Below are 12,622 nucleotides of genomic sequence, written 5' to 3'. Positions count from 1 at the left end.
AGAGGGCTACTTTGTCCTGGATGGTGTTAAGCTTCTTCAGTGTTGTTGGAGCTGCACTCATCCAGATAAGCGGAGAGTATTCCATCACACTCCTGACTTGTGTCTTTGAGGAGTTGGACAGGCTTTGAGGAGTCTGGGGTAAGTCATCGTCTACAGGATTCCTAGCCTCCGACCTGCTCTTGTAGCCAAAGTATTTATATGGCTAGTCCAGCTCAGTTTCTGAGCAATGGTAACCACCCCCCACCCCCGGCTGTTGATAGTGGGGGATTCAGCGATTGTAATGTCAATGGGCAATGGCTAGATTCTCTCTTGTTGGAGATGGTCATTGCCTGGCACTTGTGTGGCGCGAATGTTACTTGCCACTTGTCAGCCCAAGCCTAAATGTTGTCCAGGTCTTGCTGCATTTGGACATTGACTGCTTCAGTATCTGAAGAGCTGTGAATGGTGCTGAACATTGTGCAATCATCAGCGAACATTCCCACTTCTGACCTTATGATGGAAGGAAATTCAATGATGAAGCAGCTGAAGATGGTTGGACCTAAGACACTACCCTGAGGAATTCCTGCAGTAGTACCCTGGAACTGAGATGATTGACCTCCAACAACCACAATCATCCAACCATCTCCCTTTGTGCTAGGTATGACTCCAACCAGCGGAGAGTTTTCACCCTGATTCTTGTTGACTTCAGTTTTGCTAGGGCCCCATGATGCCACACTTAGGCAAATGCTGCCTTGATGTCAAGAGCAGTCACTCTCACCTCACCTCTGGAGTTTAGCTATTTTGTCCATGTTTGAACCAATGCTGTAATGAAGTCAGGAGCTGTGTGATCCTGAGGGAACTCAAGCTTAGCGTCAGTGAACAGGTTATTGCTAAGCAGGTGCCACTTTATAGCACTGTTGATGGCCCCACCCATCACTCTCCTGATGATCGAGAGTAGACTGATGGGATGGTAATTGGCTGGGTTGGATTTGTCCTGCTTTTTGTGTACAGGACATACCTAGGCAATTTTTCACATTGCTGAGTAGGTGCCAGTGTTGTAGCTGTACTGGAAAAGCTTGGCTAGGTGCGCAGTAAGTTCTTCAGTACCATTAGCGGAATATTGTCAGGGCCGTTAGCCTTTGCACTATCCAGTGCCTTCAACCATTTCTTGATATCACGTGCCATGAATCAAATTGGCTGAAGACTGGCGTCTGTGATGCTGGGGACACCCGGAGGGGGCTGAGATGGATCATCCACTCGGCACTTCTGGCTGAAGATTGTAGCAAATGCTTCAGCCTTTTCTTGTTGCACTGATGTGCTGGGCTCCCCCATCATTGAGGATGGGGATATTTGTGGAGCCGCCTCCTCCTGTGAGCTGTTTAATAGTCCATCACCATTCACGACTGGGTGTGGCAGGACTGCAGAGCTTAGATCTGATCTGTTGGTTGTGGAATCGCCTAGCTCTGTCTATTGCATAGTGCTTATGCTGTTTGGCAAGCAAGTCGTCCTGAGTTTTAGCTGCACCAGGTTGACACCTCATTTTTAGGTATGCCTGGTGCTGCCCCTGGCATGCCCTTGTGCACTCTTTATCGAATCAGTGTTCGAGTACAATTCTGCTGTTGCTGACGGCCCACAGCCCCTCATGGATGCCCAGTCTTGAGTTGCTATATCTGTTTGAAATCTATCCCATTTAGCACGTGCAATACAACACGATGGAGGATATCCTCAAAGTGAAGACGTGACTTTGACTCCACAATAACTGTGCGGTGGTCGCTCCTATACCGATAGTGTCATGGACAGATGCATCTGTGACAGGCAGATTAGTGAGGATGAGGTCAAGTATGGTTTTCCCTCTTATTGGCTCCCTTGCAACCTGCCGCAGACCCAGTCAAGCAGCTATGTCATTTCAGATTCAGTCAGCTCAGTCAGTAGTGGCGCTACCGAGCCACTCTTGGTGTTGGACATTGAAGTCCCCCACCCAGAGTACATTCTGCTCTCTTGCCACCCTCAGTACTTCCTCTAAGTGATGTTCAACATGGAGGAGCACTGATTCATCAGCTGAGTGGGATGGTACGTGGTAATCAGCAGGAGGTTTTCGTGCACATGCTTGACCTGATTCCATGAGACTTCATGGGGTCTGGAGTCGCTGTTGAGGACTCCCAGGGCAACTCCCTCCCAACTGTATACCACTGTGTCATCACCTCTGCTGGATTTGTGCTGCCGGTGGGATAGGACATCCGCAGGGATGGTGATGGTGGTGTCTGGGACATGATCTGTAAGGTATGATTCCATGCATTTGACTATGTCAGGCTGTTGCTTGTCTAATCTGTGGGACAGCTCTCCCAATTTTGACACAACCCCCCAGATGTTAGTAAGGAGACTTTGCAGGGCCGACAGGGCTGAGTTTGCTGTTGTCATTTCCGATGCCTAAGTTGATGCCGGGTGGTCATCAGGTTTCATTCCTTATAGACTTTTTTTTATCCATTCACGGGATGTGGGCTTCGCTGCCAGCATTTATTGCCCATCCCTAGTTGTCCTTGAGAAGGTGGTGGTAAGCTGCCATCTTGAACCGATGCAGTCCATGTGGCGTGGGTACACCCACAGTGTTGTTAGGAAAGCAGTTCCAGGATTTTGACCCAGTGACAGTGAAGGAACTGCGATATATTTACAAGTCAGGATGGTGAATGACTTGGAGGGGAACTTCCAGGTGGTGGTGTTTCCATCTATCTGCTGCCCATGTCCTTCTAAATGGTAATGGCCGTGGGTTTGGAAGGTGCTATCTAAGGAGCCTCGGTAAATTCCTGCAGTGCACCTTATAGATGGTACACACTGCTGCTACTGTGTTTTGGTGGTGGAGGGAGCGAATGTTTGTGAATGTGGTGCCAATCAAGTGGGCTGCTTTGTCCTGAGCAGTGTCAAGCTTCTTGAGTGTTGTGAGAGCTGCACTCATCCAGGCAAGTGGGGAGTATTCCATCACACTCCTGACTTGTTTCTTGCCGATGGTGGACAGGCTTTGGGGAGTCAGGAGGTGAGTTATTCACCGCAGGATTCCTAGCCTCTGACCTGCTCTTGTAGCCACATTATTTAGATGGCTAGTCCTGTTCAGTTTCTGGTCAATGGTAACCCCCAGGATGTTGATAGTGGGGGATTCAGTGAAGATAATGCCATTGAATGTCAAGAGGTGATGGTTAGATTCTGTCTTGTTGGAGATGGTCATTGCCTGGCACTTGTGTGGCATGAATGTTACTTGCCACTTGTCAGCCCAGGTCTTGCTGCATTTGGACATGAATTGCTTCAGTATCTGAGGAGTCGTGAACGGTGCTGAACATCGTGCAATCATCAGCGAACATCCCCACTTCTGACCTTATAATAGAAGGAACGTCATTGATGTAGCAGCTGAAAGTGGTTTGATGCAACTGAGTGGCTTGCTAAGCTATTTCAGAGGGCATTTATGAATGAACTATGTTGCTATGGGCCTGGAGCCACATGTAGACCGGAGCAGGTAAGTATGGCAGATTTCCTTCCCTAAAGGCCATTAGTGAACCAGATAGGTTTTATGGCAATCGACAGTGGTTTCATGGTCATCATTGGACTTTTGATTCCAGATTGTAATTCCAAGTTGATAGCCAACTGTTCCACCAATGTTCTGAAAGCACTGTGTGATTATATGAAATGGCTAATAAACAGTCTAAAATTCATCATGTGGATATTTTAACTTTGAAGTCGAAGCTCTGGCGTGCAATTTTGACAGGAAAAAATTGAGGAAATTATAATAACTGAGCAATTCAAATTTCATTTGTATTTGATTGATTTGCAGCAACTATTAATGTTCAGGGTATTGTAATTGATCCTGAACCCTAATATAATGATTAATTAAGGAACAATCTTTTTGCACATTAGTCAAGTGAAAAATAACAGTGAAATTCTTCTTTGCAAACTTAATTTTCTAATAGTGCATGTACCAAATGATTTTATGACTCATACCTTTTTTTATATATATATATATAGGCTTACCCTGTAATGACCTCATGGTTTAAGTGGGACTGAAGATGAGTATTAGCAGTGATGAGGTCAACTTTCTGGTATATAGATATTTACAGGAGTCTGGTAAGTATATCAAATATTCAAACAAGGCTTTTAAATGTTTGAATTATTCCTAGCTGTAATCCTGGCAGTAGAAAAGATGGATGGCGATGTGGTGGGATATGGAGGTCAAGGGTAATGGAGGGGCGGGGTTTGGGACAAGGAATAGGGACCAGAGCCTGAGGTTGGGTGCCAGAGCAAGGGAGGAGAATTGTTGGAGCCTTAGGCTGGCATAGATCAGAGTGGTGCATTGCAGTGGGTAACTTCTAGCTTTATTTGGTAGGTGATGTTTACAGTTAGTTTCCCTGAATGCAGTTAGCACTGACTTGCTCGGAGGTGAACTGAAGTAGGTGTTAGGTCTCTTGTTTTCATATGTAAAGGATCGATGCCTGTTTCAGGCAAGGGTAAAAGGCCCCTCTTGTTTGTCCTTACCCAATATGGCATGTTATTTTGTGCACCTATGTGGCTGTGGTAGCATCTGAAAAACAAGCACTCTGTAACCCAATTTCTAGGTCTTTGTATACTTACCACATGCACTTTTTAAGACAATTGTAAACTTTTGAAATAAGACATGAACAGTGTGAGCAGCAATGTGATTTCACAACTGCTTAATTTTGTCACCTCAGCACCACCACCCACCCCCCACCCCTCAACTCCACTGTTCTATTTCAGTGTTTAAAATTAGATTATTGTTGATTTATATGTAGATGTGGATATTGAAATAGGGTCTGAGGGTGCTGTTGTCCGCAAAGGAGCTTCAGGGTCTGGGAGCATTGGAAGTGTTGGAGTTACAGGCGCGTTGGAGGAGGAGGTTTGGAGAAAATAGGATTAGGGAGAATTGGGTAGGGATGGGGAAGTTCTTGGGTTCTGGGAGTACTGGGACTGGCCCTACGATCGGGGAACACTGGAAATGTGGTGTAAGGGCTTGTTAGCCTTCCATTCCAGTTTTGTGTTCGAGCAGTTCATAAGGCGGGCAGGATTATTGAATGACTTGCTTGAAGTAAAGCTTTGAGAAAGCTACTTTGTAGTCATTTGCGGTGGGCGGGGGCCGAAAACAAACTTTTGAATTTAACACAATTAAGAGATACACCTTTCTATCCTTCAAATTCTGTTGATGTACATGTTACTTTCTTGAAAGATACAGAAAACAATTCAGTGGCTAAATTTAATCACATTGAGAAGCAATTAATTTTTAATTTGATTTTGTTTGAAACCGCCTCAGAATTCTTTTTACCTCAAAAGACATTTTCAATGTTTTGGTTCATCAGCAAACCATGATGGGCGACTGTTTACATTATAAATGTTGACATGAAACGTGTTACAGCAGAGAATGTTTATAAACAGGGCATGCGCTCCATATCCAGGATTTTCAGTACGTAGATGAGGTCTGAAGCCATGTGATCGCTAAGTAATTAATCTCGTATTCCTTAAGTACTTGATGCCAGTGAAACAAAGCATAATTGATTATTTGTTAATAACCTGTTTACTACTTTGTGTGAAATGCATATTGTTTAAGCTATCATAAATCATTTTTTTTAAAGGTTTTTCCCATTCAGCGTTCACATTTGGTATAGAGAGTCACATCAGTCAGTCCAATATTAATGGTGCCCTGGTGCCACCAGCAGCTCTCATCTCGATCATACAGAAAGGTTTGCAGTATGTGGAGGCTGAAGTCAGTATCAATGAGGTTCGTATCCAGCAAACTTGGGAGGGGATGATTGGAATTGTGGGATAGGCAAAATTAAGACTATATAAGTTACACATTTCATTAGACTTTATTGTAATAATTCTAGGGTTTTTTTTAAATCTAAAGTTTTTTGACTGAAAATTTCCATGCTAACTTTGGTCACTTCGTAGACATATTTTAGTCTACTCTTATGGAATTGCCTGAAACGAAATAAATTTAAGTACTCAAAAATGTTGACCGAAACCTATAAACCAAAAGAAATTCATTGGGATGGAAGATTATATACACTCATTTGTCTGAATTTTTCTGCCGTTTTTTTGGAAAAAGATGGATCAGTTATGTGCAGTAGTCACTCATGTTAGTAGGAGGCAGGTTTAGTTAGCTATTTTAGTTTAAGTGTGTTTTCTTTAGTTAGGAAAATATGTTTTACTGTTGTGTGATTGTATTGTGTAGTCTGATCTTTTGATCATTTATCTTGGATCTAGTTTAGACTATACTATCTTTTAATTCCTTTTATAGGACCATTACTAATTCTAAACCATGTATGATGTGCCAGAACAAGAGTTTGTACTTCAAAGAAAAATGATTTTTTGTTTTATTGGCCAAATGTTTTATTTGATTTTTTTCTTTGTTGAAGCTGTATGATCAGCTTTACCTCATTTGTTTTTGAGTGACTGCTTTATTTTGTTTTTAGTTCAAAATCTTAAATACCATTGCTAATCTTTAATAGATATTTTATCTGGCGAGGTATATTTTAGATTTAATCCAAATTTTTAATCTGTTTAAAATTTGACTAAATTGTAATCGAGTGTGTAATACTTTAGGTTACTATTAAAATCAAAAATATGACCGCCTTTGTCAGCAATGTCATGCATGGCTCATCTTGGCATTGTCAGAAACATGGGTAACAGGTTGACGCCTAAACTTCCTTACCTGCTCACACATTCCTTCACTTAGATCATCCAAATAGCCAAGGTGGCGATGGAACCATCATTGCCAAATACTTTTTGATCTGTTCCCCATTCCATTGCACCTAAGGTAACGGCTTCTCTTTCTACATTGTAAAAGCCTGAATCTCCAAGGACCGATTCCCAGTCTCATCCTTTTTCTCATGTACATACTGCCTTGGTTACATCAGCCATAAACATAAACTCCATTTCCTTATTATTGCAGTTAATCTCCACATGTACCCCTCTGCCACTTCTCTTGATCCCACATCCACCTCCAAGCTATGAGAATGCCTGTCTGACATGTCCTGGTTGAGTCGCAACTCCTTCCAATGAAATATTAGGAAAACTGAAGCTATTGTTTATGACCCTTGCCATAAACTAAGTTCTCTTGCCACTGATTCCATCCCTCTCAGCTATTTGCTCAGGCTTAATCAGAGTCCAAAACATTGCTGCCAGCCTATTAACTAAAGAGGTGAACTTCAAACTTATTACCCAATCCAGCACCAATCTCACTTCCTTCTGACATTTCAGCATTGCCTGTCTCTGCTCCCTATCCAAGCAGCATTAGGTGCAGCACTTATGCATGCTTTTGTCACCTCTAGCCTCAACATTTCAATATTCTCCTTGTTGTCCTCCCATCCTTTACGTATATAAACTTTAAGTTGTCCAATATTCAGCTACCTAGATCATGTCCCATTTGTCCATTTCCTCTCTCCTTGCTGACCTACATTAACTTGATATGCCCAGTATATAAAATTTAAAATCCTTATACTCATTTCCCCACAATTTTGCCTATCTCTTTGCAACCCCCTTTAGAATTATACCAGCACATCCCCATTTAGTCTTCTGAAATGGCCTATTGCACAATACACCCTTTCCTAGCCCCATCTTTCAGCTTCTTGTGCTCTCTTTTCTGGAATTGCCTCCCTAAATTCCTGTGCCATTCCACTTCTTATTATAGCTCAGTGTTCATTCCTGGAATTTTTGTAAAAGAGCAACATAAATGCAAGCTTTTGGGAACTAACTCCTTTATTGGTGTGCTTTAGCATTGCAGAAAATCTAACTGCTTTACAGCGTTTACTCTAGAACTTTGTCTAGAACCATTAATATCCTGTTTCTATAATTAATAGATCAGAATTTGTTTAGTTTCTGGCAAAATTAAAATACTAAAATCTTATGCTATAGAATAAAAAGGGTGGCCATGTCATTTGTCCAAATAATTTCAGTGTTAGAGTTTTACATCTTTTTAAATGTTTTATCAGTGTCGACTGGTCATAGTTGCTAAGCTATTTTGACTTGTTTTGGTGGGATGGCGATTTTTATTTTTTTCTAAAATGCCTTATTTCTTAAATGCAATTCTGAATTTGGCACATTTGGCTCACCTACTCAATAGCTGTGTCATCTGGTGTCTCAGTCTGCGAACTTAAATTTGCAAACAATTGCATGCCAGAGTGAGTGATTTTTCACACTAAACTATATTGCAATTTAATGTATCATTAAGCAATTTGTCAAAGAGTAGCTTTTAAATTAATTTAAAACAGCCTATCCGCATTGGCTTGTTGATAAACCCTGAAATATGGCTTTAACAGTAAATTTGAAAATGCGAAAGGCCCCACAATTTAATTCTGCGATAGATCTTTAAATGCACATGATATTGTTGTCATAGAACTCTCTTAAATTTCAATGTTTTCCTTCTCTGTCCTTGTTTTGTGCTATTTCTTTCCTCTTCTTAACTTCACCAAAATAAATATTTGCATCTCAAAATGCTTCCCAGCCTGGCTGCTAGCAGTTTCAAAATGACTTGAAGTAATTTGCTGTCCAGAAGGCTAATATTCGACTTGATTGTTATTTGTCCTGTATTAGAATGATCACTGCTCAATGTAAATTGCAAACAACTACATGCTTACTCTTCAGTTCATGAAAATTATCAGCACTGCATCCCATGGTAATCACGAATACAATGTGGCTAGCCAAATAGAAAAAAATATCTAAATTCCGACTATGTATTTCTTCTGGAGCCCTTTAGAGGTAGCTTTTTGTTATGCAACCACCTAGTCTGATATCCAATTCAAAACCGTAATGGTGAAATGTGCCATTTTACATGTTAAGGACATACAAGATCTGAGTCATAGCTCTTTGTTCTAGGATGGCACACTATTTGATGGGAGGCCCATTGAGTCCCTTTCTTTAATTGACGCTGTAATGCCTGACGTGGTGCAGACAAGACAACAAGCTTATAGAGACAAGTTGCAGCAACAACAAGCAGCAGCAGCTGCAGCTGCTGCTGCAGTTAGTCAACAAGGGTCTACAAAGAATGGGGAGAATACTGCAAATGGAGAGGAGAATGGAGGACACACAGTTACGAGTAAGTATAAATGAGAACAAGAAGAAACATTTTCTGTTCTGGTTTTTCCATGGATGTCGTGTATCTTAAGGGAAAAGAGTGCATATTTAAATCTAACATCTAACACCTATTTCAGGCTCCTTTGAGAAGTAGGACTGTGACCGACTACAGCATGCATGGTGCGCATTGCAGTCAGTTTCTTCAGGTATCTGAAGTCAAGCTAGTGGTCCTTAAAGGGATCACGGGAGGCTGCCACCTGAAGGATAGATTTAAGTTTTTTGCTTACCATATTAGTGAGCCAGGCGGGGCAGAAGTGCTCCTCCTGGCTTCGTATTAAAACCAGAAACTGCTACCCTCCACTGCTCACCTTTTTACTGATTGTCCCACCCTTCCCTTCCAGTCTTCTCTGATGTCCTCAGCTGGCAGCCTAGCATCCCCACCCAGCAAGCTACCTCAGGATCTGTCAAAGGTGCCCATTGCTGACTGGTTCTATTCACAGTTTGGGCACAGTCCAATTTCTAGGTCCTTGTGTCCTGTGCCCCATTATCTATGAAGCACATTGTCTGCCATTCTACTTGAAAGTGAACTTTTTCTTAGGTTAGGAGTTAAAATACTTTTGGTCCCTGAGCTCAGTATTCAAAACGTTCTCCTGCAGCTTCCCTATTCATTGAATATCTCTTTCTGGCATCACTTGAAATCTTACAGACCTTTCTCTATTCAGACCTACTGTTAAAACCATTGGGCTTGATATAAGGGTGATGTGTGAAGCTTGAGGCAACACAAGTAAACCAATTACTTCAAGTTGAAAAGGAAAGGGATTTGACGTGAAACGTCAACTGACTGTCTGACTTCTGCTTCTCCACAGAAGCTTCCTGACCTGAATATTTTCAGCTTTTTGATTTTTGTTGCTTTCAGGTTTCCAGTGTTTGCATTGTTTAGCTTTTTGTTTAAAGTGAGGCAGTGTTGTTCATTGTATTTTGCATTGGATTTGTAAGGTGAGCAAAAGTGAGAAGATCTGAATTTGACATGCCCTTTTAAGGTATATTTACCTTGGAGAATGCATAAAATATGGTTCATTTCAAACCAAAAAGTAATTGTTTCCGAATAAAATTCCAGGAAAGAAAAACATTTTGTTCCATGTTGGAAATAAAACAAACCTGACATTTTTACATTGCAAAGAAAGCTGAAAAGGAATGGTTTTAAAGATATTCCATCATGATGTATAATAATTCTTATTACTATTTTGTGATAAATGTTTGGCCCTGGTTCAGCTATATTGTCCATAATTAATTTTAAGATACTTTTGACTATTAGAAACTTGAATCAAGCTTGTTTTTTTTAAATTTTGCTGGAATGTCACTATTGATTCACAGACCTAGGCATGATTCAAATAATCTATTTCAGAACATCCAATAGATATTCAGTCTCGTAGTGTGTTTTTCCTTTGTGATTACTCAGCACATTTCAATTCTTTCATTTTTTTTTTTGAAAACAAATAGATAATCATACAGATATGATGGAAGTTGATGTAGATGTGGATATTCCATCCAATAAAGCTATGGTATTGCGCGGCCATGAATCAGAGGTTTTCATATGTGCCTGGAATCCAGTCAGTGACCTCTTGGCATCTGGGTGAGCTTTCTCCAGCAATAGCAACTGTGTCGTAACATAAATCTGGAATAAAATAATATTTTTAAAATTGTTGATCTAGTTAGTTTACATATTCACGGCTAAACCTTATCAAGATGTTTGTAACAGGGTAGATTGTTTTCAGTAATTTTCAAATGCATCAAATCTGTATAAAATATCAACCTTGTTTGTTGTTCTTTGCCCAAGTTTGAGAAAAAATTATTCAGAGTAAATCATCTTTAGTTATCACACTTGAGACAGCATTCTGCAGAAATTTGTAACTTGCAGTTTAAATGTGATTTTTTTTTTCAAATTTAATCCCCAGATCGGGAGACTCAACAGCGCGGATATGGAATCTTAGTGAAAATAGTAGTGGTGGCCCCACCCAGCTAGTACTTAGACACTGCATAAGGGAAGGAGGACAAGATGTACCAAGCAACAAAGATGTTACATCTTTAGACTGGAATGTAAGTGGCAAACCTATCCAATCCGTACTAACTTAAATTGCCAAAGATTTAATTAATTCTGTTTTAAACATGTATATATATATATATGTACAATTTATAAAATCCAACAATTATGATGATTAGATATTCTTTGTCAGAAAGATTCCTTCATGCCCACAGATTGTGGCTTTTCTATCAGAGGTTGGGAAATTTGTACACTTCAAATTTTACAAAGGACATTTTTTCCAATATTTCCTATCACAAACTGGATTGAACCTCTCTACATGTTCTTTTACCCTTGAAGCTCTTAATACTGCATATGCAACACTATTTTTGTATCAGTGTGTTTCTGTGGTCATATCTTTAATTACGCTCCTTTGTCATTGACAAAAATAGTTTTGCACACAATTTGCTAAAGTGGCCACTAAACTAGTTTCTGTAATGCATTTGGTACACAGGGAATTAAATACCAGCTCATGCACAAAAATTATGGGCTGGATTATATGCTGAGGGTGGGCTCCCAGCACCCCAACATAAATGTCGGGGTTGAGCCCACCTCTGCTCACCCCATTTTATTTCTTCGGGTGACAGCCTTTAATTAGCATGAAGTGGGAATTCCATCTCCTCCAGGAAGAGGTTCCGCCTCATAGAGCTGCTGACCGATTGAAGGCCAGTAGCTGGACACAATGACAGCCCTACTGTTGGCCATAGGTGACCAGTGTCGGTACTGTAGGTAGGTCAAGGATGTGGCATTCAGCGATGAACCCAGGCATTCAGGTATATCTGGGATCTTGTTCAGGATAGGCTGACAGGCCCCAGTGAGAGAAGGTGGGGCAGCGTGGGGTGGGGTTGGTGTGGAAGGTGGACGTGGGGAGGCAAAACTGCAGGCAGGGACATCTGATCGGCACTTGGGGCCTGGCAAAAGGCACCCGCGCCTTTAACTGACCAGCAGCCCACAGGGTTAAACCTTCTGGGCTGCACGTTAAGCGTCATCCTCTCCCAAAATCTGTTAAATCAGAGCATGGCGGGATGAGGCCCTTATCTGGGCATTAATTTCCCTCTTAAGAGCCTTAATTGGGTCACGGGTGGGCAACCTACCGACGTTCACTAAATTGTGGTGGGGGCATGTCGGCAGGCACGCTGCCAATGTCATGGCACCCTAATTTACAGGTCTACCCGCCTGCTTTTCTGCCTGCAGGTGGCCGCATAACTCGGCCCCATATCTCTGCTTAGCCATAACCCAATATTGTTAAAGATTTTAGTCGGTTTGCATGTGCCCAGTAAGGATTATACAAATTTGTCCGAATGGCAACATTTTTTGAATTTAGCAGTTATTTCATTCTGAATAAAACCTTACGCAATTGGTTAATGTTCATCTCTGAATTGACAATGATGGCTATTTACCCATAGTGGGCTTCAGGACAGAGCCCAAACTTGACTACCTGATGCCCAAGCACATGCACTTCTAGCTAGGGTCACTGGATAGTGTTTAGGAGTGAAAACG

At 41.4% G+C, this 12,622-nt stretch overlaps 2 protein-coding genes across 6 annotated transcripts in view; one reads left to right on the top strand and one right to left on the bottom strand.

Annotated features, from left to right (window-relative positions):
* Positions 1-12,622, top strand: part of tbl1xr1a (TBL1X/Y related 1a) — a 194,653-nt gene that overhangs the window by 149,505 nt on the left and 32,526 nt on the right. For 4 of the 5 annotated variants that reach the window (XM_078563836.1, XM_078563840.1, XM_078563838.1 and 1 more), the window contains 5 exons: positions 3,988-4,086; positions 5,604-5,749; positions 8,845-9,064; positions 10,543-10,675; positions 10,998-11,139. In XM_078563836.1, the coding sequence (XP_078419962.1) occupies positions 4,029-4,086; positions 5,604-5,749; positions 8,845-9,064; positions 10,543-10,675; positions 10,998-11,139 (699 nt within the window). In that variant the 5' untranslated portion in view covers positions 3,988-4,028. The remainder of the gene's footprint in view (positions 1-3,987; positions 4,087-5,603; positions 5,750-8,844; positions 9,065-10,542; positions 10,676-10,997; positions 11,140-12,622) is intronic. The other variant, XM_078563841.1, reaches the window with a different exon arrangement.
* The window catches only part of LOC144693794 (uncharacterized), a 456,645-nt gene continuing 454,639 nt past the window's right edge, over positions 10,617-12,622 (bottom strand). Inside the window, exon 18 of the mRNA XM_078563834.1 lies at positions 10,617-10,717. Within this exon, the coding sequence (XP_078419960.1) occupies positions 10,654-10,717 (64 nt within the window). The 3' untranslated portion in view covers positions 10,617-10,653. The remainder of the gene's footprint in view (positions 10,718-12,622) is intronic.

The sequence above is a fragment of the Cetorhinus maximus genome, chromosome 19, assembly GCF_964194155.1.
Source record: "Cetorhinus maximus chromosome 19, sCetMax3.hap1.1, whole genome shotgun sequence".
Lineage (NCBI taxonomy): Eukaryota > Metazoa > Chordata > Chondrichthyes > Lamniformes > Cetorhinidae > Cetorhinus > Cetorhinus maximus.
This window is presented reverse-complemented; position numbering and strand designations above follow the sequence as displayed.